The sequence below is a fragment of the Schistocerca cancellata genome, chromosome 4 (genome assembly GCF_023864275.1).
Source record: "Schistocerca cancellata isolate TAMUIC-IGC-003103 chromosome 4, iqSchCanc2.1, whole genome shotgun sequence".
Lineage (NCBI taxonomy): Eukaryota > Metazoa > Arthropoda > Insecta > Orthoptera > Acrididae > Schistocerca > Schistocerca cancellata.
Genome location: NC_064629.1, coordinates 892,631,719 through 892,658,998, shown reverse-complemented (window position 1 = coordinate 892,658,998; position 27,280 = coordinate 892,631,719). Strand labels below are relative to the sequence as shown.

At 39.9% G+C, this 27,280-nt stretch overlaps 1 protein-coding gene across 1 annotated transcript in view; it reads left to right on the top strand.

Annotated features, from left to right (window-relative positions):
• Positions 1 to 27,280, top strand: part of LOC126185053 (uncharacterized) — a 904,507-nt gene that overhangs the window by 269,822 nt on the left and 607,405 nt on the right. The window contains exons 7-9 of the mRNA XM_049927811.1: positions 964 to 1,041; positions 15,093 to 15,170; positions 27,152 to 27,229. Of these exons, the coding sequence (XP_049783768.1) occupies positions 964 to 1,041; positions 15,093 to 15,170; positions 27,152 to 27,229 (234 nt within the window). The remainder of the gene's footprint in view (positions 1 to 963; positions 1,042 to 15,092; positions 15,171 to 27,151; positions 27,230 to 27,280) is intronic.

The following is a 27,280-nucleotide window of genomic DNA, read 5'->3' as shown; positions in this document are numbered from 1 at the left end:
AGCCTCCACATTGACCCTCCGCCTCGTGCATCACGAATGCTGCTGAACCCACCACTCCCCTTGGGGAGAGGGTGGTCCAACCATGTCCAGTACCCGCGAAGATGGCTCGACAGCAGGGACCGTGGGTGAAGCATGTAACACCTGGGGTGTACCGTGCGACACACCAGACTCCTCACTGCAGCTACACTCCGAGGCAACAGCCTAAAGACAGCTGACCGCGGCCATCAGCATGTTCAGCTGTTCGCAAACAGTGGCCAGCTCCTCCTGTGTCCGTACACAGCAGTCACATGTCCTATCCATCCTAAGGAATCAACAATTTACTGTAGAGAGTTGATCAACTTTTAACTAGACTGCTAATTCACTAAAGGTGGCTGATAGCTGACTAAACTGTGGCCACTAGACACTTCTTGTTGAAAACAATGAAAATAAGCACTACCTGTCTCTGGACTGTATTCAAAACGAACACAAAATCTATGGAACACTATTACTAGTACTCGAAAATTAAAGCTTCCTAAAAGCTAAAACACACGGAAAAGGAAGTGACAAGTAAGAAAAACACAGTTAATACTTAAATTTACGTAACAAAGCACCTATGAGAACCTTAACCTGTGCACTATGTTATCTTCAGGAAAGGGACAAACAATGTTAGCTACACTGATGCATATTTTTAATTGTGGTAATGCACTTCATAGTACTTCACAGAATACAGCTGTTGTTGTTGGGTTTGGTGTTGTTGTTGTTGTTGATTATTATTATTATTATTATTATTATTATTATTATTATTATTATTTTGATGATTTTGGGTTCATAATCCTTATTTATGTAAATTTCACCAGGTAGTGTTCATTTCTGCCATTCACATGGCTATGGTACTTCATTCTCTCCATTTACGTTGTTTACAAAAGTAAACGAATGTGTTGGTAGTTGCGTAGTTACACTGACCAATGTTGCATTTTCTAACAGGTGAGCTGTATGCTAAATCATATAAACAGAAGAAATATTTTAAACCCAGCTGGTGGCCCATGGACCACGATGAATCAGGTATATATTCGCTACACCTTTGTTGTAGTCATGGTTGCAATAAGTTTTTCACTTACGTGATTTCTGTAAATATTGACCGGGTAATGCTGTGAACTCTGCTTTGTATAGCCTCCAGCTAACATTTTTTTCAAATTCAGTCAGATGTTACTTATACTTCTTAGTGGGATCATTTGACTTTTTTCATAAGGGGCTGTTAGCAAGAAATGAATGTGAAGTTTGGGAGCCAGCATTAATTGAGTCTTTAACTACAAAGTTCACATCTGAAAGTCCCTTATTATTTAAACAATGAAAACTCCAAGTAGGAATATCAACAATGTAGGAAAAGGCAAATTGCTACTTACCGTAAAGAATTCATGTCAAGTTGCAGATGGGCACAATTAAAAGATGCTCACATATAGCTTTTGTTCACAGTCTTCATCAGTAAAAGAAAGACACACACAAGCAAGCATACCTCATGCACACGTGATTGCCGCAGGTGCTGGAGTTGGCGGTTGTGTGTGAGTGAGGTGTGCTTGCTTGTGTGTGTGTGTGTGTGTGTGTGTGTGTGTGTGTGTGTGTGTGAGAGTGTGTGTTTCTTTTTCTTTTACTGATGAAGGCTGTGGATGTGAGTTTCTTTTAATTGTGCCTGTCTCCAACTTGATGAATCATCTTTACAGTGAGTAGCAGTCTGTCTTTTCTACATTGTTGATATTCCCTTGTTATTTAGATGATTTTATTTCAAATTATCACCAGTCTGCAAGCATTAATGACTTTTGGGGTAGATACATAATAACTAGAGTGGAGATTTCCATGCAAATGAATGTTGCATGAATATTTGCATGCTGTGACCTCTTTTTTTTTTTTTTTGGGGGGGGGGGGAGGTTAAATGCATATTTTAAAGACTGCACAAATTGAGACATTTATAATGCATATTATACCATTTGTGTGGCCTTATTGTATATATTACATGCATGATATCTTTTTTTTTATTGAGGTATTTCATATGAAATATGCGGAACATGAGTAATTATGCATTTTTATTATGTCTGTAAACTTGATAGTGAGTTCAAGTGCTGCAGTTCAGCTTGGTAGATGTCTGTATACATGTTTGGCCCATTCACTATGTTGTGTAGTTGAAATGGCAGTCTGCATTTTGATGGTGTGGATGCACTGATACAAACTAGGTAAATGGACACACAAAATACATTGGTTTGATAATGTTGACTGTGTTAATTAAGTCATATGTTGACTTTTTTCTGATTGAAAGTATTCTTGAAAGCTTCTGTCCATGTTGCTGCATTTAGAGGTATACTGCCAGATTAGCTTTGCACAAAAACCTATTTTAACCAAATGGGGCACCTGGATAAATATTGCCATATCTTACTGAGATAATTTTAATTAATTTGTGAATAAGGGATTACGAATTTCCTACATTTGTTGCAGTTGACATATCTTTGCTTCATTGTATTCACCCCTTAGGGGGATCATGGCTCTCTTTTGAGTCTGTACGTCATGCCCTGAGCTATTGTGGCCCTTTCTTCCTTCCCAGGCTGCATTCCCTTCCCCATGCCCTCCCTCCCTGCCCTTGCTCTTATCTCTCTGCCCCCTCTTCCCTTCTCTTTGCCATTGCTTGCTTCAGCCTGGCTGTCATCCTCATTTCTGGTATTACTTCTGGATTTTCTTCCTCCTGCTTTTTCATTTCCCCTTTTCTTCTAAGCATTTTTGATCCTCCTTTGTGGTTTGACCTGTGCTTCTAAATGTTGTCTCCATAGTGTGGGCCAAATGGTAGAGAACATCTTATTTAGCATCTTTGGTGTGTGACCTTATCACTTCCTCCATCTTTTCCTCCATGCCATTGTCCTTGAACTCTAGATAGCAAGCACATTGGTCAGTCCATCTGTTGGGGTCATTATGTACCCTTTTGGTTGAGCTCCCTGACAACACAGGGATCACACTTCTGATACCTGAGATAATACCTCCCCATGTGTGACTAGGAGAGGTTGCTTGTCAATTTGGAATATTGGAACTCCCAGCAATGGCGGCCATGCCTGATGAACCTTGCTGTGTCTGGGTGACGCCCACGGGGAAGCCTCTGATTAGAGTGGGCGGTATCAGGGCAGATGCTTTATGTATGAAATGCATTAGGCTTCAGGCTGGGTTTTCTGCTATGGTTGTCTCTTTAGTTGGTAATGGATCTTTTAATACTGCTTCTTATAACGCTCTGACCTTCCTTTCCCTGGCTGCACTGGCTTGAGTTGAAACCTGTTTCCTGCTACCTGGTCTGCACCAGGCACTAGGCACTTATTTTTCATTGTATCTATCAAAGACAAGTTTGGTGAAGTGTACTCACTGAGTAAGATGTGATTTTTGCACCCTTCATGCCTGTGACAATCTTGGCAACATCTCAGTGTCCACTACTCTTCGTCATTCTGTGAATATGGTTCAGGGAGTCATTTTTCATACAGACCTCATTCTCAAACTGATGAGGAATTCTTGGTCAATCTGGAACAGTGGGGTGTTCATTTTGTTTGGCATGTGCTGAAAGGCTGCAACGACAATTACATTGATACCGGCAACTTTATTCTGGCATTTGAGTTTGATACCCTCCCAGAGATGGTCAGATTATGTGTTATCAGTGTGACGTGATGCTGTCCACCCCACACCCCATAAGATGCTTTCGGTGTTTGCATTTTGGGTACATATCTTCCCATTGTACAGTGGACCCTCTTATGGCAAGTGAAAGGGAGAGAGATATAGATAGTGAGAGGGATTTATTTGTTTATGATAAATCGCATTGCTCAAAAATTTCCCTTCTTCATACCTCCCTTTGAACCACAGATGACATGTCACTGATCCCATTTGTACTAAGATTGCAGTACACGTGACGTGCCTGGTTGCTTCCATCACCGTAAGTGGAATGCCCAAGTTCTGAAGAATATTTGCCAATCTGCAGTCTTCTTTGGTTGTTGACTACTGCACAGAAAACAGTACATTGGTTGTGTATCCATTATCTTGAGGCTGTAATAAGCTGTTAGTGAGGAACTGTTATTGTATAAACAATTAAATATTGAACTGATTTATTTAAATGGAATGGCACTCACTTTTCATTAGCAGAATACGAGAAACTGCACAATTATTGTCCACTTTATGAATTACAAATAATTTCTATTCTTCATACTTTTATATAAAATTAAAAAAATGAACTGAGTAGTAGTGTAATTACTATCAAACTATTCACAGTTACGTGTCCAAATAATTGGAGATTGGTAATTAAGTTCTTAACTGATACCGACCAAGGTAGACAACATGTCTGTCCACCAAGACTGCTGAACCAGCTCTGAGCTTATAGCCAAACCACTTCATCCATCATCCAAATTAGGCATAATCCAAAGATCTCCAAAGTTCCTCATTTGCCTTTTTGTTTAGCTATTGTTTATTATTCTGTTGGTAATTAACACTTTTGAAGTAATAGAATGATAGCCTATTACTGAGAGATGGTTGTATATGAAATGCAAATAACTGCTTAGTTTTTCTAATATTAATAACGGAAGTTTATCAGTTTGGCATGCTACTTCTGAATGCAGCAGCCAGTCATAGAGGAGGACCACAATTTAGGTGGTCTTTCTCGTGATACCCATACCAAATCAACCATTTGTCACTGGTACCTCACACTACATTATGTCGTTTTCCCACTGCTGCCTTCTCTTCTGCTCTAAGAAGCTTCTTGTAGCTGAATATTACACATCCCCTTCCTTCTGAGATTTCCAAAAATTGAGATGTTCTTGCAGACAACAAACAATTTTGTATATAACCAAATTTTTACTCAGTTTTTTATAAATTTTTCAGTTATCTTTCAAGTGCCATACCATTCCACTATACTTGTAATTTGTTATTATTTTTCAAAACTTGAAGCTGCTTTTTATTTTTTCAGTCTGAATTTATTAATTAATTTATATAATCGTAGACTGAATAGTTTTGTGATTAGAAAAATCTAATTGTTACTGTCAATAAATTTATGTATAACATATCTAAAAAGAAAGATGATGAGACTTACCAAACAAAAGCGCTGGCAGGTCGATAGACACACAAAAAAACAAACATAAACACAAAATTCTAGCTTTCGCAACCAACGGTTGCCTCGTCAGGAAAGAGGGAAGGAAAGGGAAAGACAAAAGGATTTGGGTTTTAAGGGAGAGGGTAAGGAGTCATTCCAATCCCGGGAGCGGAAAGACTTACCTTAGGGGGAAAAAAGGACAGGTATACACTCGCACACACACACATATCTATCCGCATATACACAGACACAAGCAGACATTTGTAAAGGCAAAGAGTTTGGGCAAACTCCTTCGAAGACTGAGAGGCGGTCTCATAGAACAAAATAATTACGAAGAGGGTCCGAGGCCTGTCCTGGAGTACGGGACGACCACCCCTGCTGAACGAGGCGAACTACTTGCCGGAGAACCGGGTCAGCTGCCATTTCCCTGGTGACTCTAGAACTAGTGATCGGGAAGCCATAAACCACTTGGTGGGATGCCACATCCAAATGAAAAGGAAAGAGTGTTGGCGTTGGCATGCTGTCCGGCAGGGCAAAAATGAATGTCATAATGGTACTTAAAGAGGAACAGGGCCCAGCGCTGCAGTCTGTGGGCCGCCCTGTCCGGAATCTGAGAGGCGGGGCCAAATAATGATATTAATGGCTTATGGTCAGTGATTAACTGAAACTTTGTGCCATACAAGAAAGGGTGAAACTTGGTAACAGCATAGAGAATGGCCAAAGCCTCTTTTTCCACCTGGGAGTAATGGGCCTGCACGGGACTAAGAGTTTCAGACGCAAACGCCAGTGGCTGCTCATAGCCATCTGCATTGCAATGGGCCAGGACCGCCCCCACCCCATACTGCGAAGCATCTGTAGCCAGGACCAATGGCTTATTGGGGTCAAAAGTAACCAAACAAGGAGCTGACGTGAGGAGGCCCATCAACGAGGTGAACGCTTGCTTGAATGCAGGCGACCAATCAAAAGGAACACCCTTGCACAGAAGGCAGTACAGGGGGCGGGCTATGGTGGAAGCCCTGGGAATGAACCGGTGGTAATAGGCAATCTTGCCTAAAACAGCTTGTAGCTCCTTCAGCGAAGTGGGCCGTGGAAGGTCGACAATAGCTTGGACCAAACTTCCTAGCGGCTGGACGCCATGCTGAGAGATGGTGTAGCCCACATACTCAATGGACGGTTGGAAGAAGTTCGACTTACGCAGGTTGCAACGCAGGCCCATGGACCTGAATTTGGGAAAGAGGGTTCGAAGGTTGTGCAAGTGTCCCTGCGTGCTGTGGCCTGTGACAATTATGTCGCCCAGGTAATTAATACAATGAGGGATTGTCAACGTGATGTGCTCAAGATAACGCTGAAATATCGCCGGGGCACTCGATATTCCGAAGGCCAACCGCTGGTATTGGTAAAGACCAAACAGGGTGTTGACGACCACCAGCCTTTTGGAGTCCTCATCAAGTGGTATCTGATGATAAGCCTCCGAAAGATCGATTTTGGAAAAATTGTGGCCTCCTGCCACTGCCGAGAACAATTCATCAGAACGAGGCAAAAGATAGGTGTCCACCACCAATTGGGAATTAATGGTGGCCTTTAAATCGCCACAAAGACGTAATTTTCCTGAGGGTTTCCTGACAATAACGAGGGGCGAAGCCCACTCACTAGAAGAAATGGGAAGAACGACCCCGAGGGCTGTCAGCCGGTCTAGCTCTTCTTTTACCTGAAGGCGGAGAGCCAAGGGGATCTGCCTCACACGTAGAAAACGTGGTCGAGCCATGCCTTCAACGTTAAGTGAGCTTCAAAGTCTGAAACATGCTCCAGGCCCTCCTCAAAGATATCCTTAAAGTCAGAGATCAAAGATTTCAATGATTGATAGGGAACGTCTTCAGGGACCAACTGTATGGTGTCTGCGATTGAAATACTGAAAGCTGGAAAGGCATCCAATCCAAAAAGTTTAGCGGATCTCGCATCACTGACAACAATAAAAGTAAGAGGCCAAGTGACTGATTTTTAAGTAACGTCGGTAGTGAATTGATCCAGGAGGGGAGTGAACTGTTTACCATAACCGCGTAGACACTGGTAAACTGGTGCCAATGGGGGTGACCCAAGCTCGGAGTAAGTTTGTGCAGTCAACAAGGAAACTGCTGCGCCCGTATCTACTTGCAGTTGTAATCGGCGCGACCGAACCGACACCTCAATAAAGAGTTTGTGTGCTGATGTGTCAGGACCGTGGCCTGATGAAACTTCCTCAATGTCAACGTCCATGTCCATGTCCTCTGTACCTGCTTCCTTCGATCTTTTGAGGCTGGGAGGTAAACTTTAGTAATGTGTCCTTTTTTTCATTACATTTGCGACAAACGGCCCAACGCTGGGGACACTCTGACCGATCATGACGGATATAGTACGACGCACAGGACGGTAACAGGGGCCGGCGGCCGGAATCCTGTTTATGTGCTGTGCGGGAGCGGCCGTAACGGCCGGATTGTACCGCTCGCACATCACCCACCCCGGATGCAGTGGACACGGCCGTGCCCCCCTGAACCGCCGCGAAGTTGCACCACGCTTCCAACTGTTGACATGCGGCGTGAGAGACTTCATACGATTGAGCAATGGACAGGACTTCCTCAAGGGAAGGGTCTTCCAACTGCAGGGTCCGTTGCCAGACCTCCCTATTAGGGGCCGAACGAACAATGACATCGTGCACCATAATGTGGGCATAAGACTCTCGCGACTGCTCCGTGACAAAATGACACTTGCGACTAAGACCGTGCAGGGTAGCGGCCTATGCCCGGTAAGACTGATGGGGCTGTTTCTTGCATTGATAGAACTCAACGCGAACCGCCACAAGATCCATGCGGCAGTGATAATATGATGACAGCAATGAACATAATGCATCAAAAGACAAGGATGAGGGTTCCTGAAACAGCGCTAGCTGCCGCAAAACTTGATACAGCAATGGAGATATCCAAGACAAGAAAAGAGCATGACATACCTCAGCATCGGCAACATGAAACGCCTGGAAATGCTGCCGAAGGTGATGTTCATATGCGTCCCAATCCTCCACTATCTCGTCATACGGGGGAAAGAAAGGAGGGAATGGCGCTGGAGGAGACTGCGTGGAGAGCAACGCCGGAAGCACTTGTTTCATGGTTGCCGTGAGCTCCGTCTGCTGCTCAACCAAAACCCGCACTAAATCCTCCATACCGTGGATAAGCTGCGAAACCGGAACACTGATGCAACACGTGAAAGAACGACCCTACATGTTGCCAATTGTGTAATAACACGGTTCACGTTTTCCGTCGCACTTCACATAGCGTGGACCGGGAACTGTCTGCTAGGCATGCCCGATGTGAACTGACTGGGCACGGCCCGTGCTGCCTGAGTTGTTGTTGTTCTGCCGGCCAAGGGTGTGGCCGAATTCTCGTGTGCCCTCTGGTGGACGGGATTTTCCTTGCGGCAACTACTGTCTGTGACACGCCGTGCCGATGTGTGCCTCCCGCGATGTTTCTGGTGGCTACTGCACAGGCAGAAAATTTACACTACTTTTCTTCCTTGACATACTGTTGCTGATTCATTTCTCACAGCAGTTGGCTGCACCCCTAGCTGCAATTCCACTGTTGTTGTGTGCTGCAACAGACACTACAGATGTGCCCTATTTTGCTAACTGCACTCATCACTATCTGCTGTCACTGCACTTTTTGTCCATGGATGTCTCAATCTACTCTGCACGCTGCGCCATCCTGTAGCATGAAGAATCTTTAAGTGACGGTTTACAGTGTAATCCCATTGACCATGCACACAACGTTAACTTTTATTCTCGTAGCACTTCAGCACTTCCTATTCCTGATTTACACTAACATTACTTTCATAGCAACAAAAAATTTGATTTAGTTTCATCCGTTATTATAGTTCAACAAAAGCTCAAAAACAATTCAAACATAGTTTATAGCCTATTTATCACAGTTCTTATGCAGTTCTCTAGCCATTTACGTTTCACTTGTACATGGTCCCTCCTTAGCTCACTGATCGGTTACAGTTCACATTTCTTCTTAATAAAGTCTAGCCTCATCAATCCAAAGCACTTTGACTTCAAAGATATTTCCCGCAAGGGTTGCCATGTAGGTGGGGGTGTGGGTGGTGGTGGTGGGGGGGGGGGGGGGGGGGAGAGAGAGAGAGAGAGAGAGAGAGAGAGAGAGAGAGAGAGAGAGAGAGAATGAATTTACGTGTGCATGATAAATCCCTTTCCTCAAAAATTTCCTTCCTTTATACCTCCCTCCTCCTCTGTGTTACCACAGATGATGTCACTGATCTCATTTGTACTAAAATTGCAGTACACTCGAGGTGCCTAGTTTCTTCCACTGCCCTGTGTGGAATGCATAAGTTCTGAATAATGTCCACCAACCTGCAGTTTTCTGTAGTTGTTGTCCCTGCACAGAAAACAGCATGTGTGCCATGAGTCTGTTATCTTGAGGCTGTAATAAGCTGTTAGCAAGGAACTGGTATTGTATAAATAATTAAATTTTGAACTGGTTTCTCTAAACAGGATGCAAGAACAGATTTAAATCGCATCAAATTTTACACATATTCCTGTGCAATAACAATGTTGCAAGACATTGTGAACTCTTGGACAGTTATTGAAGAGGTTGAAAAATCTGTGTCATCATTCTGTGGAGAAGTGGGAGTGGCTGCTTTTAAGATTGACAAATTTATTAGATCAGATCTTGGTTTTGAGTTTATGAAGCTGACAAAAAAATATTTTGTGACAAAAGTGTAAAAAACTATCAACTTGACCAGGCTTCGCCCCAAGTTTCTTCATTTAAGTATGCCCCTGTTACTTCTTGTGACATAGAAAGTTCATTTTCTGTGTACAAAAATAATCTCTGTCTTGTAAATGCATGAATGTAAATGAAGAAAAGTGGGAGAAATTGGTTACTGTGTACTGTTTCAGAAGAAAGTAGAAATAAATATAGAACTGAATACCACATTTTTTCTGCCTTATTGTGCACATTTAATGATATGGTACTGCATGAATGCATGCATGTTTTACGATTTGATAGTGCATGAAAATATTGGCTCTAGTAATAACATTATGACTAATTTTATGAGTAAAGGTATTAACCCACTAAATAGTTGAGGTGCTGAGTCGTTGATAGATACATACATAAAAAATGCAGAGAACCTTGCTAGGTTTCCAACAAAGTCTTGCACACAGTTTAATCTGCTAGGAAGTTTGAAAACCATGCATACTTCCCTGGAGACTGAAAAACAGATTCTGAAGGCAAAATTTAATAATTGTGTTGATTGGTCTTGATGGCTACATTTTTTACATATGTAGTTGAAGGTAAACCATCCATTTAACCAATTCACTGCTACACTCATGTACAGGGCTATTACAAATGATTGAAGCAATTTCATAAATTCACTGCAGCTCCATTCATTGACATATGGTCACGACACATTACAGATACGTAGAAAAACTCATAAAGTTTTGTTCGGCTGAAGCCGCACTTCAGGTTTCTGCCGTCAGAGCGGTCGAGAGCGCAGTGAGACAAAATGGCGACAGGAGCCGAGAAAGCGTATGTCGTGCTTGATATGCACTCACATCAGTCAGTCATAACAGTGCAACGACACTTCAGGACGAAGTTCAACAAAGATCCACCAACTGCTAACTCCATTCGGCGATGGTATGCGCAGTTTAAAGCTTCTGGATGCCTCTGTAAGGGGAAATCAACGGGTCGGCCTGCAGTGAGCAAAGAAACGGTTGAACGCGTGCGGGCAAGTTTCACGCGTAGCCCGCGGAAAATTGGCTCATGCCACAACTGGAGACCGACAGTGCCGACTTCATCTTTCAACAGGATGGTGCTCCACCGCACTTCCATCATGATGTTCGGCATTTCTGAAACAGGAGATTGGAAAACCGATGGATCGCTCGTGGTGGAGATTATGATCAGCAATTCATGTCATGGCCTCCATGCTCTCCCGACTTAACCCCATGCGATTTGTTTCTGTGGGGTGATGTGAAAGATTCAGTGTTTAAACCTCCTCTACCAAGAAACGTGCCAGAACTGCGAGCTCCAATCAATGATGCTTTCGAACTCATTGATGTGGACATGCTGCGCCGAGTGTGGGAGGAACTTGATTATCGGCTTGATGTCTGCCGAATCACTAAAGGGGCACATATCGAACATTTGTGAATGCCTAAAAAAACTTTTTGAGTTTTTGTATGTGTGTGCAAAGCATTGTGAAAATATCTCAAATAATAAAGTTATTGTAGAGCTGTGAAATCGCTTCAATCATTTGTAATAACCCTATATATACAGGTGGCAGATGCTACCTGTCAGGTGATATGCCCATATATATACAGTTTCACTTTTCAGTTTTGTATGCTACACTTGTTTTAAACTGGTTTCTTATGTTGCTTAGCCCTGATAAGTACTGTTCTGTGTTAGGCCTGTTTACTTCACTCCAAGCCAAAAAACTACTTTGTACTATTGTGTTATTCATTCTTGTTCATGAGGTTCAGTGTACAGAATGGCATCTTCTTCTTACATTTTTCGCAGTAAAAGAGTTGTTTCAGCATTAAACTAATTATTTAGCACATTGAAAAGTGTAGATGAAGATCATAGTTTCCATGATGCCGACCGTGATATAACTTATAATAAAGCTTCAGTACTTTTCCATTCTGATAATGGGTGCTTAGATGACAATTCATATTAATTTGTTTCACCAGCACCTGGAGGAAAATAAATGCATCAAATATACTCATTTGGCTCCAAAACGAAGGAAGGATGCAATATATCAGTGTTAAAGTTGCAATGTCAGGTTTGTGTATTACTAATAGTTTCCAAAAGTAATCATACATAAAAAAATGTAAGTTATTGTTTTTGTAAAACTGCAAAAATAAATGTGTGTGAGCTGTATTTAGATGCCCAAGAGTTTAATTGTTTATTTTTGACATAAAGAGACACACAGAAAAAAGAAAAAAGTTGACTGCTGAAAGTCTGTTTCTGGCATGCTTTCGTGACACTGCAGTGACAGGGTTAATGTAACTTCAAGTTTTAAACAAAACAATTGGTGTAAAACATGAGTTCAGCAGTTAATTCCATGGTGAATAGTTGAACAGTACAGATTTAAATGACCATGCTACCAGAATGTCTGGATTTGGTTGTGCTGGCTATATTGCTTCATATGCTATCACTGGACAAAGGCAGATGAGATTGAGCACAGTAATAAACAGTTTTATCTTTTTATTTCAATTCAGGATCCAGCAGAATTATCTGGCAACTACTTTCACTATAATTAGATCTAGTTACTGAGTGGTTTTGGCTTTCATACTTGCACCATCAGCATAAAAGGTACATGACAAATTCTCTAAACCTATCATAAATTATAAAAAACAAAACATAGCCAGATATTAAATTTCATTTGTATTGCACCACATTAGCCTGTGAAGCACCAGGAAATTGGTACAGTTCTTCATTTGAGCCATTGTGCTTGTCTACTGTCTGTGATAATGCATTTCACAAATGGTATTCCATGGTATCACAGTATGGGTTTCTTTTGATGTTTCCTGAGAACAAAACACCACCCATTTGCTTTATGCAAGGTTACATTGTGACCGGTTCGTGACTGAATCAAGTTGTTCTAGCCTATAAGAACTGCATTGCATTGCTATCTTTCTTTTTGACAGTAACTGAATCCAGTGGGAAGCCATACATTCTGCACCCTGGTTTCTCTGAAACACTTAATCCAAAACACTCTTGCTACCTTTCTGCTGGCTTCTTGAGTTACTGGCTCTTTCATATGGTTTCAAGTATAACTGAAAGGTTGCTTCAAGACATTGTAGAAATAATAAAGACAGCAGACATGCTACTTTCTTTTATATATAGTATTTCAATTAACTTTGTACAATCTAATTTAAAAAATGGAATTGTCAGTATTAAATGTCAACCAAATTTCAAAACTCCCACCACTTGCCTCAACCAGTTGGCAGCTGGTTTGTTCTTTCTTCCCTAATGTGTTGACACATGAGTGATAGTGCGTTCATCCATTCATTCACCCATCATGTTCTGTAAATCCCAACATAAAATAGAGCCTTCAGGGATGTGAAATGGGCCTAGTTATACATTCGCAGGCAGCAGCAACAACTGCTGACTACAAGCCAAACAATGTGCTCCAGATAGGAAGAAAGAAATAAACTTTATTTATGTTCAAACTGAATACAACAAAACAGTCATTCAGGCTTGAATATACACTACTCGGTACCAGTCCACTGACAGTCACTTCCATTGCAGTAGAAGACTTTGTACAAAGGTGACATCGATGTGGTCCTATCGGTGGAGAGTGGTAGAGCTCGAAGATGGTCCAGAAGGGAGGTCCCATTAAGGCAGAAGCTCATAGCCAGTTGGAGATACACATGGCCACCTCCGAGAGATGTCTTCCTCACATGGGCAGATGACACAGCCAGAGGAGGGAGCAACAATAAGTTGCACACAGATGGGCTGCAGGTGTGGCTGATGATGGGGCCAGCATGGAGAACTGGGATGAAACATCGAGCAATGGCTAGGCTGCAATGCAATGTGAAGCCATTAGTGGACAGTATAGACAACTCAGCACACGGCTTGCAGCAAAGACATCGGCAGCCAAAATGGTGAACATGGACAGCACTAGGAGTGAGAACATGTACACAATTCTACATGTACGACAGCACTGGGCAGTGAGAGCCCTGATTAAAGGAGTGGCAATCACACTCAAAGCTATGGCCCGAAAAGCACTAATTGCACTGCCTCTTGCACCTCCAATGGCAAGACTGGTGCCACGTATGACTGTGGCAGCTGTCAGAAATGTGGTTGACAACAAATACAGTTTGATGATGTTTGTGTTTAAACAGTTTACCTTGCATATCTGCAAATTTGTTGCCAGCTGCCTGGAAAGGTGGCAGTCTGCAGTACACATCTGTGTTTCGTACCCGTGGATCCCATGCTGGTATCATGTATACTAACATGAAACTATGACTCAGCCTAATCTACTCAGATTTGTAGCTGTGGTAATTACTTCAGAAAAGTTCACCCTTGCTCCCCCCCCCCCCCTCCCCCCCTATCCTACTAAGGACCTGTTACTAGATAATACTTCAAACAAAGCATTTATCTAACTTCTCACAAACCCTTGTCAGCTTTCTATATACTGACAAAGTCAAGATCTGTCTTACACAATTATTTGAGTTATGCAGAATTACATTCTTGAGGGAAAGTATTTTGATAAGTAGTAAAAATAGTGGTTAATGTAGCGTTCTTTTACTTTGACCTGAATAACTTAGAATCATCAGTTTCCTGCCTGATATCCCCTGACAATGTTTTATAGACTTTTGCACCAAAATATGAAACTTTATTCTGAAACCTTGCACCCTAGAGACAGATGGCATAGTCCTTTTCAGGATTATACAAGACAGTCTTTGGTTGTAGCTGAAAAACATTCAAAAGTGAAAGGCATCCATACCTCTAGTATGAGTGATGCTCCACAGCCAGGTGTTGCTGTCAAGGAGGCTTAGTGAACTGTTGATGATTCCCCGAGTATGCATGTGGATAAGATGGCACTGTAGAATTAAATGGTTGGTTGTAATATTTGTCATAACATGAGGAGGAAATGGACAAAGGGAAGTTTCTAAATAACAAAGAATCTATAACCTCACCAACTTGTGTGCTATTTTATTTGTAGGAAAGCCACAAACAGTGTTGCCTACTCACCTGTGTATTTTTAATTGTGATGTTGAACTTGATAGTACTTAACTGAATACAACTGTAGTAGTAGTAGTAGTAGTAGTAGTAGTAGTAGGTGGTGGTGGTGGTGGTGGTGGTGGTGGTCATCATTTGATGTTCATAATCCTAATTTAGATAAATTGTACCAGGTAGTGTTCATTTCTGCGTCACATGGCTATGATGTTTCATTTTTTCCCTTTCCTTTGTTTATAAAAGTTACAGAATGTTCTTGATAGCTGCTTAGTTACATTGACCAGTGTTGTATTTTCTAACAGGTGAACCATATGCTGAATCACCTAGACAGAAGAAATATTTTAAACCCAGCTGGAGGCCCAGAGACCACAATGAATCAGGTATATATTCACTATATCTATGCTGTAGTCATGGTCACAATTAGTTTTTCACTTGTGTGATTTCTGTAAATATTGACAGGGTAACGCTGTGAACTGTGCTTTGTATAGTGTGCAGCTATCATTTTTCTCAAATTCAGTCAAATATTATTTATACCTCATGATGGGATTGTTTGATTTTTGTCATAATGGAATTGTTAGCAATGAGGGGAACCTATTGCGAGCTACTTCCCGTATTCCATAATGGTTCAACTTCTGGAGCAATATTTTGTGATCAACACAATCAAACCCCTTAGTTAAATAAAAAAAAGATGCCTAGATTTTGAAACTTTTTGTTTAGTCCATCCAGTACCTCACAGAGAAAAGAGAATATAGCATTTTCAATTGTGAATCAGTTATAAAGCCAAACTGTACATTTAATAGCAAATTATGTGATGTAAAATGATAAATTATCCTTACATACACAACCTTTTCAATAACCTAAGCAAACACTGATGGCATAGAAATAGGTTCAAAATTGTTTACATTATCCGTTTCTCCCTTTTTATAAAGCGACTTTACTACTGAAAACTGCAGTCATTCAGGAAACTGACCATTCTTAAAGGAAAAATTACAAATATGGGGAAGTACAGGGCTAACATGTGCAGCACAGTACTTTAATATTCTGCTAGGCATTCTATCATATCCATGAAAGTCCTTAGTCATTGGTGATTTAATTATTGACCTAATCTCCTCCTTGTCAGTATCACAGGACAGTATTTCAGACATAAGTCTCGGAAAGGCATTTTCTTCCCTGTAGATGTTATGTTTTTATTTAATTCACCAGCAGTGGTCAGAAAATTATTGCTAAACACTGTACATATATCTGACTTACCAGTAACAGAAATATTTTTACTATGAACTGACCTTATGCTGTCAACCTTGTGCTGCTGACCAGACACTTCCTTCACAACTGACCGTATGGTTTTAATTTTATCCTGTGAATTAGCTATTCTATTTGCATGCCACATACTCTTTGCCTTCCTAACATTTTAAGCACTTTACAGTACTGTTTGTAATAAGCTACTGTTGCTCGATTGTGACTATTTCTAACATTTTGATATAATTCCCACTTTATTCTACATGATATCCTTATCCCTCTAGTCAGCTATCCAGGCTGCTAATACCCCATTTAGAACACACTAATGGAAAGCAGCTCTCAAAGAGCACGCAAAATGAGTTAAGGAAAGTGTTACATATGTCATCTATGTTGCGGCATTACATCTACATCTGCATCTACATCTACATGGTTACTCTGCATCTCACATTTAAGTGCTTGGCAGAGGGTTCATCGAACCACAATCTCTCTACCATTCCACTCCCGAACAGTGCATGGGAAAAACGAACACCTAAACCTTTCTGTTCAAGCTCTGATTTCTCTTATTTTATTTTGATGATCATTCCTACCTATGTATGTTGGGCTCAATAAAATATTTTTGCATTCAGAAGAGAAAGTTGGTGACTGAAATTTCGTAAATAGATCTCGCCGCGACGAAAAACGTCTTTGCTTTAATGACTTCCATCCCAACTCACGTATCATATCTGCCACACTCTCTCCCCTATTACGTGATAATACAAAACATGCTGCCCTTTTCTGCACCCTTTCGATGTCCTCCGTCAATCCCACCTGGCAGGGATCTCACACCGCGCAGCAATATTCTAACAGAGGACGAATGAGTGTAGTGTAAGCTGTCTCTTTAGTAGACTTGTTGCATCTTTAAGTGTCCTGCCAGTGAAACGCAACCTTTGGCTCCCCTTCCCCACAATATTATTTATGTGGTCTTTCCGACTGAAGTTGTTCATAATTTTAACACCCAGGTACTTAGTTGAATTGACAGCCTTGAGAATTATACTATTTATCAAGTACTATTAGAAACACCCTGCCACTCTTGTTCCGTAACGAGGTTTGAAAAACACTCTTTTACCATTGGAGTATCTTTCCTACATAGTTTGTAATTATATGTAATGTTTGTTTGAATGCAAAAGCCTTTTAGTGTCATAATTTGTGCATCATGGTCTGAAAGGCCATTCACCCTTTTACTAACAGATTGCCGATCTAGTAAAGAAAAATGAATAAAAATATTGTGTATGGCTGTGCTACTGTTCCCCTGCATCCTGGTTGGGAAGACCACAGTCTTCATCATATCATATGAATTTATGAGATCTACCAACATCCTTTTTCTCGCACCATCATATACAAAATTAATATTGAAGTCACCACATATAACTAATTTTTGGTACTTTGTATAAAGTGAATCAAGAACCGTCTGTAGCTTGAGCACAAATTCTCAGAAGTCAGAGTTAGCAGACCTATAAACAACAACAATTACAAGTTACGTTTGTCTGAGTTTAACTGCCCCTGCACAAAATTCAAATACCTGTTCAGTGCAGTGCCCTGATACATCTACGGATTCAAATGGAATACTGTTTTATACGTACATAGCCACTCCCCCACCCCACAAGGAACTCCTTGAAAAACAGGCAGCGAATCTGTATCCTGGTAAAGGAAGCCTCAGATTTGTCAAATTATTTTAGTGGTGCTCCAACATACCAATAATTTCAGAGTCAACATATATAAGCAGTTCACTAACTTTAATACCTCTTATATTTTGATGAAAAATGCTAATTCTTCTCTACTTGGATACCTGAGATTCTCTGAAGGTGATTCCTTTGCTAGAGGGACTTCCTTTAGGCAGGTATACCTATGAGCTGACTTCAATCTAAAAAAGGTGCAGCTCTAACACCAACTACTACAGGAATTTTTCCATGAGTGATCCTGCCACCACCCACTACACTGTCACCTATAAGCTTTGCCAGCCTCCCCTTCCCATACCTATTGAGGTGCAGGTCATGTCTAGTGAAACCCGATCTGCTGTTAGACTCAATTGGTACCACTGCAAGGTGACAACCACTTAATATTTATACTCTATATAATACTCTCAGCACATTGTCACTGAAAAGCTATGCAGTTTGTTACTTATAAATCATAAGAAAATATGAAAATTAGACTTAATTATGACAGACAAGATGAAGAAGGGTGAGAAAAGTGGTAGCTTGCTGGGATGTGGCTGGCTTATCACAAGGTGACAGCTGTGGCAGTCCATGGGTTTGCACCATGTGGTCTCTGCTTTAGTAAGCCTTCACTGGTAACATAGCCTTCAATTTAAACAACTCCGAAAAGATTATCTCAACTGGAAGGTCACTGCATGGTAAAATGAATCATGGTTAACGGTTCTGCTCTGACCTGTAGGTGTGGCAGCATAAAATAGACAATTTAACATCACTGAATAATCTTCAGTCATACATTTAGCAACATAATTAGCATTTATTGTATCCTCCTCAGTTACCTCAACAAAACATTATCTGTACAACAGAAATAACATCACTTGAAACAGCTGGTAGAAGAACTCTTCCCTGTACATAATCGCCTTCAACCACATGAATGACAGGAAATCTTGTCTGCTCACAAGTAACCTAAATAAAACAATGTCTTACATCTCATCATATCAACAAAAATTCATTACCCTCTGGGAGATAACAGCCACAAGCTATCATATCCTTTCTTATCAACTTACAGGTGTACAACAGATCAATTCTTCATCATCATTCATTAGAACTCTTGTTACGATACATAACTTAATACAGTTTTGCTTCGTGCATTGAGTTAACCAGACAAGCAGCTACTACTTACGAAAAACAGAAGGCATGGACAGAAAAAGAATAAAAGGTCAGCAAAGAGAAAGTAGAGATGTATAAGAAATTTACTACAGTAAACAGGTTCAATGGAAGCAACAATCAAATGGGGCCGCCATGCTCACAGCATGTACTTGTGCAATGAGATGCATCTCAGTGTAGTCAGTGCGCACATGTTGGAGCAGTGCACTGCGACAAGGTGGAAGTAGACTTCGCCCCAGATGCTGGGATGTGCAGATGCAGTATCTGGTGTGGCATTGTATACGATGCACTGCAGCACCCAGATTCGGCTCACAGCAGAATAACAGCCATGAGTCCTGACTGACCACACAATATCGAACATTAAAAAAAAGTAAACTGCTGTCCTGTAGACTGATTGGTGGGAACTAATCATGTTTCTGATACCAATGTACATGGGGAGGGAGTGGGAAGAAGGCTGTTACATACAGTTTACGACTACAATGTGCAGCAGGTTGAATGATCAGGTCTTTCAAGTGGGCGTCCAGGGCTGCTGTTAAATGACAGAACAGGAAATTAGGTAACTAAATAGCATATATTCAAATGTATAGTATACAAAGAGCATGCCTAGGGAGGAGGTTACCAAGTGTAGGCCAGTCTAAGAGGACGAACAACCAAATAAATGGGCAACGGATGAGGAGGCGTTTAATGTTAAGTTATGTTGGTGGCCGGTTATGAAATGCAGAACCAGAGGATTGCCTGCCATGAGAGATGTGTGTTCTGCTCAAGGTCTGTATCACAACAGACTAAGGCAACTGATTTGTGCATGGCAGAATGCTTCAGCATCCATACACATGGCCTGTATCCCATGCATGCTATTGGCTAAAACTGATGGCGTGAATTCACTTGCAGTTTCAGCAGAGTGCTGAGGGTGTCTCTTGTCAGCAGCTTTAAGTGGACAGACTGCGTTTGATCTGAAAGGCAAGCAACTTGACACGTAGGCACAGCAGAAGTTGCTGTGGGAAAAACTTGTACAGATTTGACTGGGGACTTCTAAATAAGTTTTTTTAAATCAATTTCCTAAAATATTCCTTGACTGGCTGCCACTCTGTACAGATGTTTATTATGCTTGGATAATTTGTTTTTGCATTCAGTACAAATAAGTATTCTCGTCTTAACTATAATAGTGAAGAATGTTAAAGGGAACAGATATTGTTCTGAATGAAAGAAGGGGAAGAAATAACAGCAGGAAACAGTCAGTTAATTTGGACACCTGGTAACCATTAATTACGTAACAATACAAAGAATTTCATTGCCCACTGTGGTGTAGTAGTCATAATATTTTGTCATGTCATTGATTGATATTTCATGTAAAACTTTTTGTGGTGGTATCCCTGTGATGGAATGAGGTGCTTGATTCACAACTTTCTCAAAACCAACCACCTGATCTACCCCCATATGATGCTTCTTAGAGGTGAACTGATAACTTCGTCTCCCATGGCCGAATGCAGTATACTTTTGACCATTTTTTGCTAGCAGTCTCTGACAGAAAGTGACTATCATGTCTGTGTTTATTGGTATCTTGATGCCATTGAACTTCAGTATGGGATCTTAGTACTAGCAGTAGTAGAAGAAGTAGTAGCAGCAGTAGCTTTATTCATTTGTAGATCTCTACATAAAGTGATGTTTTATGTGAAATGCTGCATGTATTATTATTATTATTATTATTATTATTATTATTATTATTTATTTGTATAATTTTTTTTATGAAACCTCTACTGTTTTCTCTAAGTAAACCTTCAATGTATAAAATGTATTGCATAACAGGCACTTTTTAGCTGCCTTCTTAAATAAGTGAATTTTTTCAATTTCTTTAATCCCTTTTAATAATTTATTGTGTAGTTTTAATACTGTTTTGAGTTTTATGTTTATTTTTTCTTCTAAATGTAAGTTGAGTCTGTCTCTTGTTGCATGGTCATGGGCAGAGCTGTTTGTGCAGTAATTACCAATGTTATTTTTGATGTGTACAACTTACTGATAAATGTATTCATGTGTAACAGTTAAAATTCCCCATGGTTTTGAACAGATCTCTACAATGAGCTCAAGTAGTAGTTTTGGTTATTATCCCTATGGCTCATTTCTCGAGTTTGAAAATTTTGTTCATATTTTGTACATTTGTTCCCCAAAAACACAATGCCGTAGCTAAGAATTGAGTGTACATATGAATAATATGTAAGTAAAAGACACTGCATGTTACACACCGATTATAGGATTGTAAGGGCATAACACACTGATAACATTCTGTTTGCAAGTACCTTTGTGTGTTCACACCACTTCAACTGAGAATCAATATTCAATCGTAGAAATTTTGCATTTGTTACTCAGTCTATTGAGGTGCCATCTACATTTAATTTAACATTGTCATTTTTCCTCTTCAAACTGAAATTCATGGCATTAGTTTTCTTTATGTTCAATGACACTTTATTGCTTATTGACTAATCATAAACTTCCTTGAGAGTTTCATTTGCTTTCTCAGCAAGGAGTTCTCTTGTTTTCTCAGTGACTGTAATATTGCTGTCATTAGTGAAGAGAATTTGTTCAACATCAGTACCACTACTGGGAAAGTCATCGATGAATATCAGGAACAGTATTGATCCTAATATGCTACCTTGTGGAACCCCTAAATTAATGTATTTTGATTCTGATAAATGTTTTACCAAATATTTAGATCTATTTGAAGTGTTATCTCTACTCTTTGTACCCTGTCTGTTACGTATGACCTAAACCAGTCATTAGGTACCCCTCTTATTCCTATTGCTTCTAATTTATTTAATAGGATCTTGTGGTCGACTGTATCAAACACCTTAGAAAGATCCAAAAATATTCCTGTGACACACTCATCTTTATCAAGAGCATCAAGTACACCTTTTGTGAAAACAAACTGTGATTTGCTTAAAAGATTGTATTTATTCAGGTAATTTATTAATCTGTCTTTCATAATTGCTTCTATTATTTTTGAGAATGATGACAGCAGGGAAATGCGCTGGTAATTTTCTATGTATTCTGCATTACGTTTCTTAAGCAGAGGTACAACTCTTGCATGTTTTAACTGCTCTGGAAATGCCCCTGATGTAAAGAGATTCATTTATCATATTTGTTGAGGGATTTTGTTTAGTCACTATGCATTGTTTCAGTACACACATTGGTACTTCATCTAAGCCTACTGAGCTTTTTCTTTTTGTTGGACAGTTTTATTGACTTCATTATCTGTGGTTCAAAGTAACAACATTGTATTTAGTGCAACACTATTTACTGGTGTTATATTTGTTTTAGAGAATTTTTGCTGAAACCTACTTTTCTACCTGTGACAACAGGTATTTGACCATGTGTGGCCCGAGATCTACCCCCTATACTTTCATGAATCAGCTGTACCAATTATCCCTTCCCAGCCCTAGTACCTTACTCCTATTAATTTGTAGCATAATGACTTTTTCACCATGAAAGCTTTTTTCTGCAACTACATCACCTCTCACTCTGTTTCGTGTGCTGCAAGACCAGTGTTTATTCAATTACACTTCAACAAATTCTTTATATGATTTACATGTGTTGCTGACCCCTGTTCTCCATGATTTTGCTTCTCCTTCGAACCTACTCGTCACGAGTTTGATTTTTTATTGTTCTGCTGTGTTTTCATTCATGATGCCCTCAAGCTGTCTAATGAAGGCTACTGGGTGTATAGTTCCCTTACGAGAGAAATGATGCAATTTATATACATTGGGATGATTTTCTATGTCACATGCATGAGCAATATGTATTTTTATTTGTTGTTCACACCAAATTTGGACTTTTGTTTACTTTTGATTTCTGTTTTGTATTGCATCTCAGGAAGTGCTTTTTGCTCTATTTTTCTCAGTTTTCACTGAATCACACTTGTGTTGCCTTTACAAGAAGATTCTGCATGTGAAATATTACGACTAAGTATTTCATGGTCATTATTGATACTTTATAAATTATTACAGTATATTCTACATTTATCATTACATGCTTTGATAGTTTTGCTTTGCCCTTGCTTTATGTTATTAATGTCATTAATTGTTGTTTTATGTAACTCCATTTTGATTCTGCAAATCCTTGATTTCATTGTCAATCTACTTATTAATTTCTGACTTACAAACTTCTAATTTCTTACCCCATTCTTATTATTCATTCTCTAGTTTCTTGCAGCATCCTTCAGTTTTCACTTCAAGGTTTATAACTGTTTGTTCCAGTGCAACAAACTTAGTATTAAGTTGTGCTGTTCCCACATTAATTTCCTTTAATCCATTATTTGTTTTCTTTTGTGCTACTGTTTGTTCTTGCAAAATTAATTTTCGCATAGACGTCATATAGTGATCATCATACTGAATTGATGAGGCGTCAGCTGATGCTGTATGCTAACTTAATGTATGTAACTCATCTGTTTGCTCATTAGTAATGTTAAAGTCAGAGTCATTTTATCTGATATCGTCATTCCAATCAATCACTTCATTCTGACTGGGTACTACACATCCTGGGTTTACATTAGCATTGTTTGCCACTAAATCTACATTTTTACTGTCTTCAGTATTAATTAATTCTACATTACGATTGAAATCATTCGTGGCTACTTCAAAATTCTCAGTGAGATTATTGGTTTTTTAATTCTCTATTTCAGATTTAACACCAAAGTCTGAATGTATGTTTTTACTAAAATTATTTTTGACTGAATTTGACATAAAATTAAACCCCTATTTGATTTCACTACCATTTATTTGTATCTGACCCACCGTCTCGTCCCTACTGCTGTGTGACTGAATTCCTTTTCTACTGCCAAGAGCACATCTCAATTCTTTTTTCCAGACATTTTACTATTACTGATGTTCCAATTACAAATCTTAAGACTACTATGTGCAAGCATGAAACTTAATCTACTTTTCTTCCTTGACATATTAATTTCTGATTCTCAAATCCCATCAGCCATGCACACAACATTAACTTATATTCTCATAGCACATCAGCCCTTCCTATTCCTGGTTTACACTAACATCACTTTCATAGCAACAAAAAATTTGATTTAGTGTCATCGATTATTATAGTTTAACAGAAGCTCAACAACAATTCAAACACAGTTCATTATCAATTTATCACAGTTCTTTTGCAGTTCTCTAGCCATTTACAGTTCACATGTACACAGTCCTTCCACAGTTCGCTAATTGGGTACAGTTCACAGTTCTTGTTAATAAAAGCATAAAAGCTAGCCTCCTCATTTGAAAGCACTTCAACTTCAGCAATATTCCGCGCAAGAGTTGCCATGTATGGCGAGAGAGAGAAAAAAGAGAGAGAGAGAGATAGAGAGAGAGAGAGAGAGAGAGAGAGGGAAAAGGGGTGGGTTACATTTCTATGATAAATACCTTTCCTCAGAAATATCCGATCAGCAGCTACTGTGGTGAACACGGGCAGCACTCAGAGTGAAGACTAGTTCACAAGTACAGTTTTCTTATGGTTGTGGTTAAACAGTTTACCTTGCATATCTGTGATGTTGTTGCCAGCATCTTTGAAAGGTGGCAGCCTACAAGTTCACGTCTGTGTGTCATACTGGTGGATCCCATGCTGATAGTTATATATACTGACAGCAGACTATGACTAGACCTATCTATTCACATGTACAGTTATGGTAATTACTTCTAGATTTGTTCACACACTCCCACCCTCCCCCTTCCACCTCTACCCCTAGTACTACTAAGGACCCGTTACTATTTAATAAATCAAACAAAGCATGTATCTAACTTTACACAGACCCTTGTCAGCTTTCCTTATACTAACAACATCAAGATCTATCTAACGCAATTATTTGAGTTATACAGAATCACATTCTTGAGGCCAAGTGTTCTGGTAAGTTGTAGGAATAGTGGTTAACAAAGCATTCTTATACTTTGTTCATAAATAACTGAGAATGTTCAGTTTCCTGCCAGATATCCACTGACAATGTTTTATAGACTTTTTCACCAGGATATGAAACATTGTCCTGAATCCTCGTACCCTAGAGACAGATGGCATAGTGCGGAGAAGATGGCGCTGTTGAATTAAATGGTTGTTGTAGTATTTGTTGAAACGCACAGTAATGGACAAAGGGAAGTTTCTCAGAAACAAAGACTCTGTAGCCTCCTCAACTTGTGCACTACTTCATCTTTATGAAAAGCACAGTGTTACCTACTTCACTGGGTATTTGTAATTGTGATGATGCACTTGATCATACTTAACCGAATAGAACTGTAGTAGTAGTACAGGATTGTTGTAATTAAATTTAAACTTTCATACTGCTGCAGAAATGTTGCTACTGGTCAGAACGCCATCAAATTGCAACAGAATATTATTGAAGAGAGGGGAAAACATATGGCAGAAGAAAAATAAATAGTACAAAATGTAGCAATAGATGGCACTGTAAGCTTCATAATTTAATGATGCTCTACTACAAATGACAAATGAATCACACAACAATGCCTAAGATGTATGTTTGACATTGAACAAACTGTACTACTCAATGTGCATGGGCCTACAGGTGTGATACTCTTAGTTACGTAAGCCCATCCAACATGGCAAGGTCATATCACATCAGATGGGAAAAATCGGGTTTTAACTGTCCTGAGGCAAAAACTACATAGAAAGCATGAATCAAAATCAAATTGGATTATTAATTTCTGTGTGACTGGTACATATCATGTTCAAAATGCTGTCCACTGTTTTCTGCAACAAGTTGAAACTGAGAAACAGCATGTTCCACAACTGATGGAAGTGTTTCCAGTGTCACGTTCAGGATGTGTTCCACAAGGCATGCCTTCATTGCAGCTAAGTTGGCAATCGGAACACTGAACACAACATCTTTCAGATAGCCCACAGCCAAAAGTCATACAGATTAAAATCAGGTGATCGGGACGGCCAGGCTGTAGGGAAATGAAGGCTGATAATTCTAGCATTTCTGAAATAGCGCTTCAGCAGCTGGTTAACTGGATTTTCAATGTGTGGAGGGGTGCCATCTTGCATAAACATGATCCCATTCACACATCCACGCTGTTGGAGAGCTGGAATGACATCATTGCACAAAAGACACTCACAGCACTTACCAGTGATGGTACAGGGAACAGGACCTGATGCTCCTGTCACTTCGAAAAAATTTTCGCTATGGTAAATGAAATGATGCTGTAAACCCTCACCACACACACAGTGACCGTTTCAAGATGAAGTGGTACTGGTTGATTTGTGTGTGGATTTTCCGTTGCCCATATTTGACAATTCTGTGTATTCACATATCTTGTCAGATGGAAGTGGGTTTCATCTGTGCATAAAATCTTCCACAGCCAATCATTGTCCACTTCCATGTGAGCAAGAAATTCTAAAGCAAAGTTCTCTCTTTGTGGCAGGTCAACAGGAAGCAAGTTGTGGACGTGAATAATTTCCAATGGATAACAAAGAAGGATGTGTCATAAGATTTCACGCACCATGCTCATTTGTATGTCCAGTGTTTGGGGAATTCTCCATGCACTATACGTTTGTACACCACTAATTGTCTCCTCCTGCATTGCTGTGACCACTGCTTCCTCTGATGTCTAATCAATTCATTTCCGCCCTCTACCAAGTTGCACACCAAAAGAATCCTTCTTTTCTAATTTCTGAATCATTTTCGCCAGACCCACTGCAGTCATCAGATCAATGCCCTTTTTCAACCCCTTCAGGGTTTGGAACTTCTGCAGAGCGATGTGTGCACAGTCATCATTCATGTAATACAGTTATAGAAGCAGAGCGCAATCCTGCATTGAGACAGTCATGGCGAACGTTGCACATGCGAAAGGAGGAATTTCCATATACCCGTCGTGTTTATACCAACTTCAGTGGGTCGTGCACATGACAGTTGTTTTCATTGACGTATTGTGCCATTCAGCACCATCTATTGATCAATTTTCACACTATTTTTTTTCTTCTGCTATATGTTTTCCCTCTTCTCCGATAATATTCCATAGCAATTTGATGTCATTCTGACCAGTGGTGTAATTTCTACAGTGTTTTGAAAGCTTAACTTGTAGTAGATGATGATGATGATGATGGTGGTAATGATTTGGTGTTCATAATCTTAATTTATATAAATTGCACCAGGTAGTGTTCATTTATGCCAGTCACATGGCTATGATATTGCATTCTTTTCCTTTCCTTTGTTTACAAAAGTTACAAAATGTTCTTGATAGCTGCTTAGTTACATTGACCAGTGTTGTATTTTCTAACAGGTGAACCATATGCTGAATCACCTAGACAGAAGAAATATTTTACACCTAGCAGGTGGCACAGAGACCACAATGAATCAGGTATATATTCACTATACCTATGCTGTAGTCATGTTCACAATTAGTTTTTCA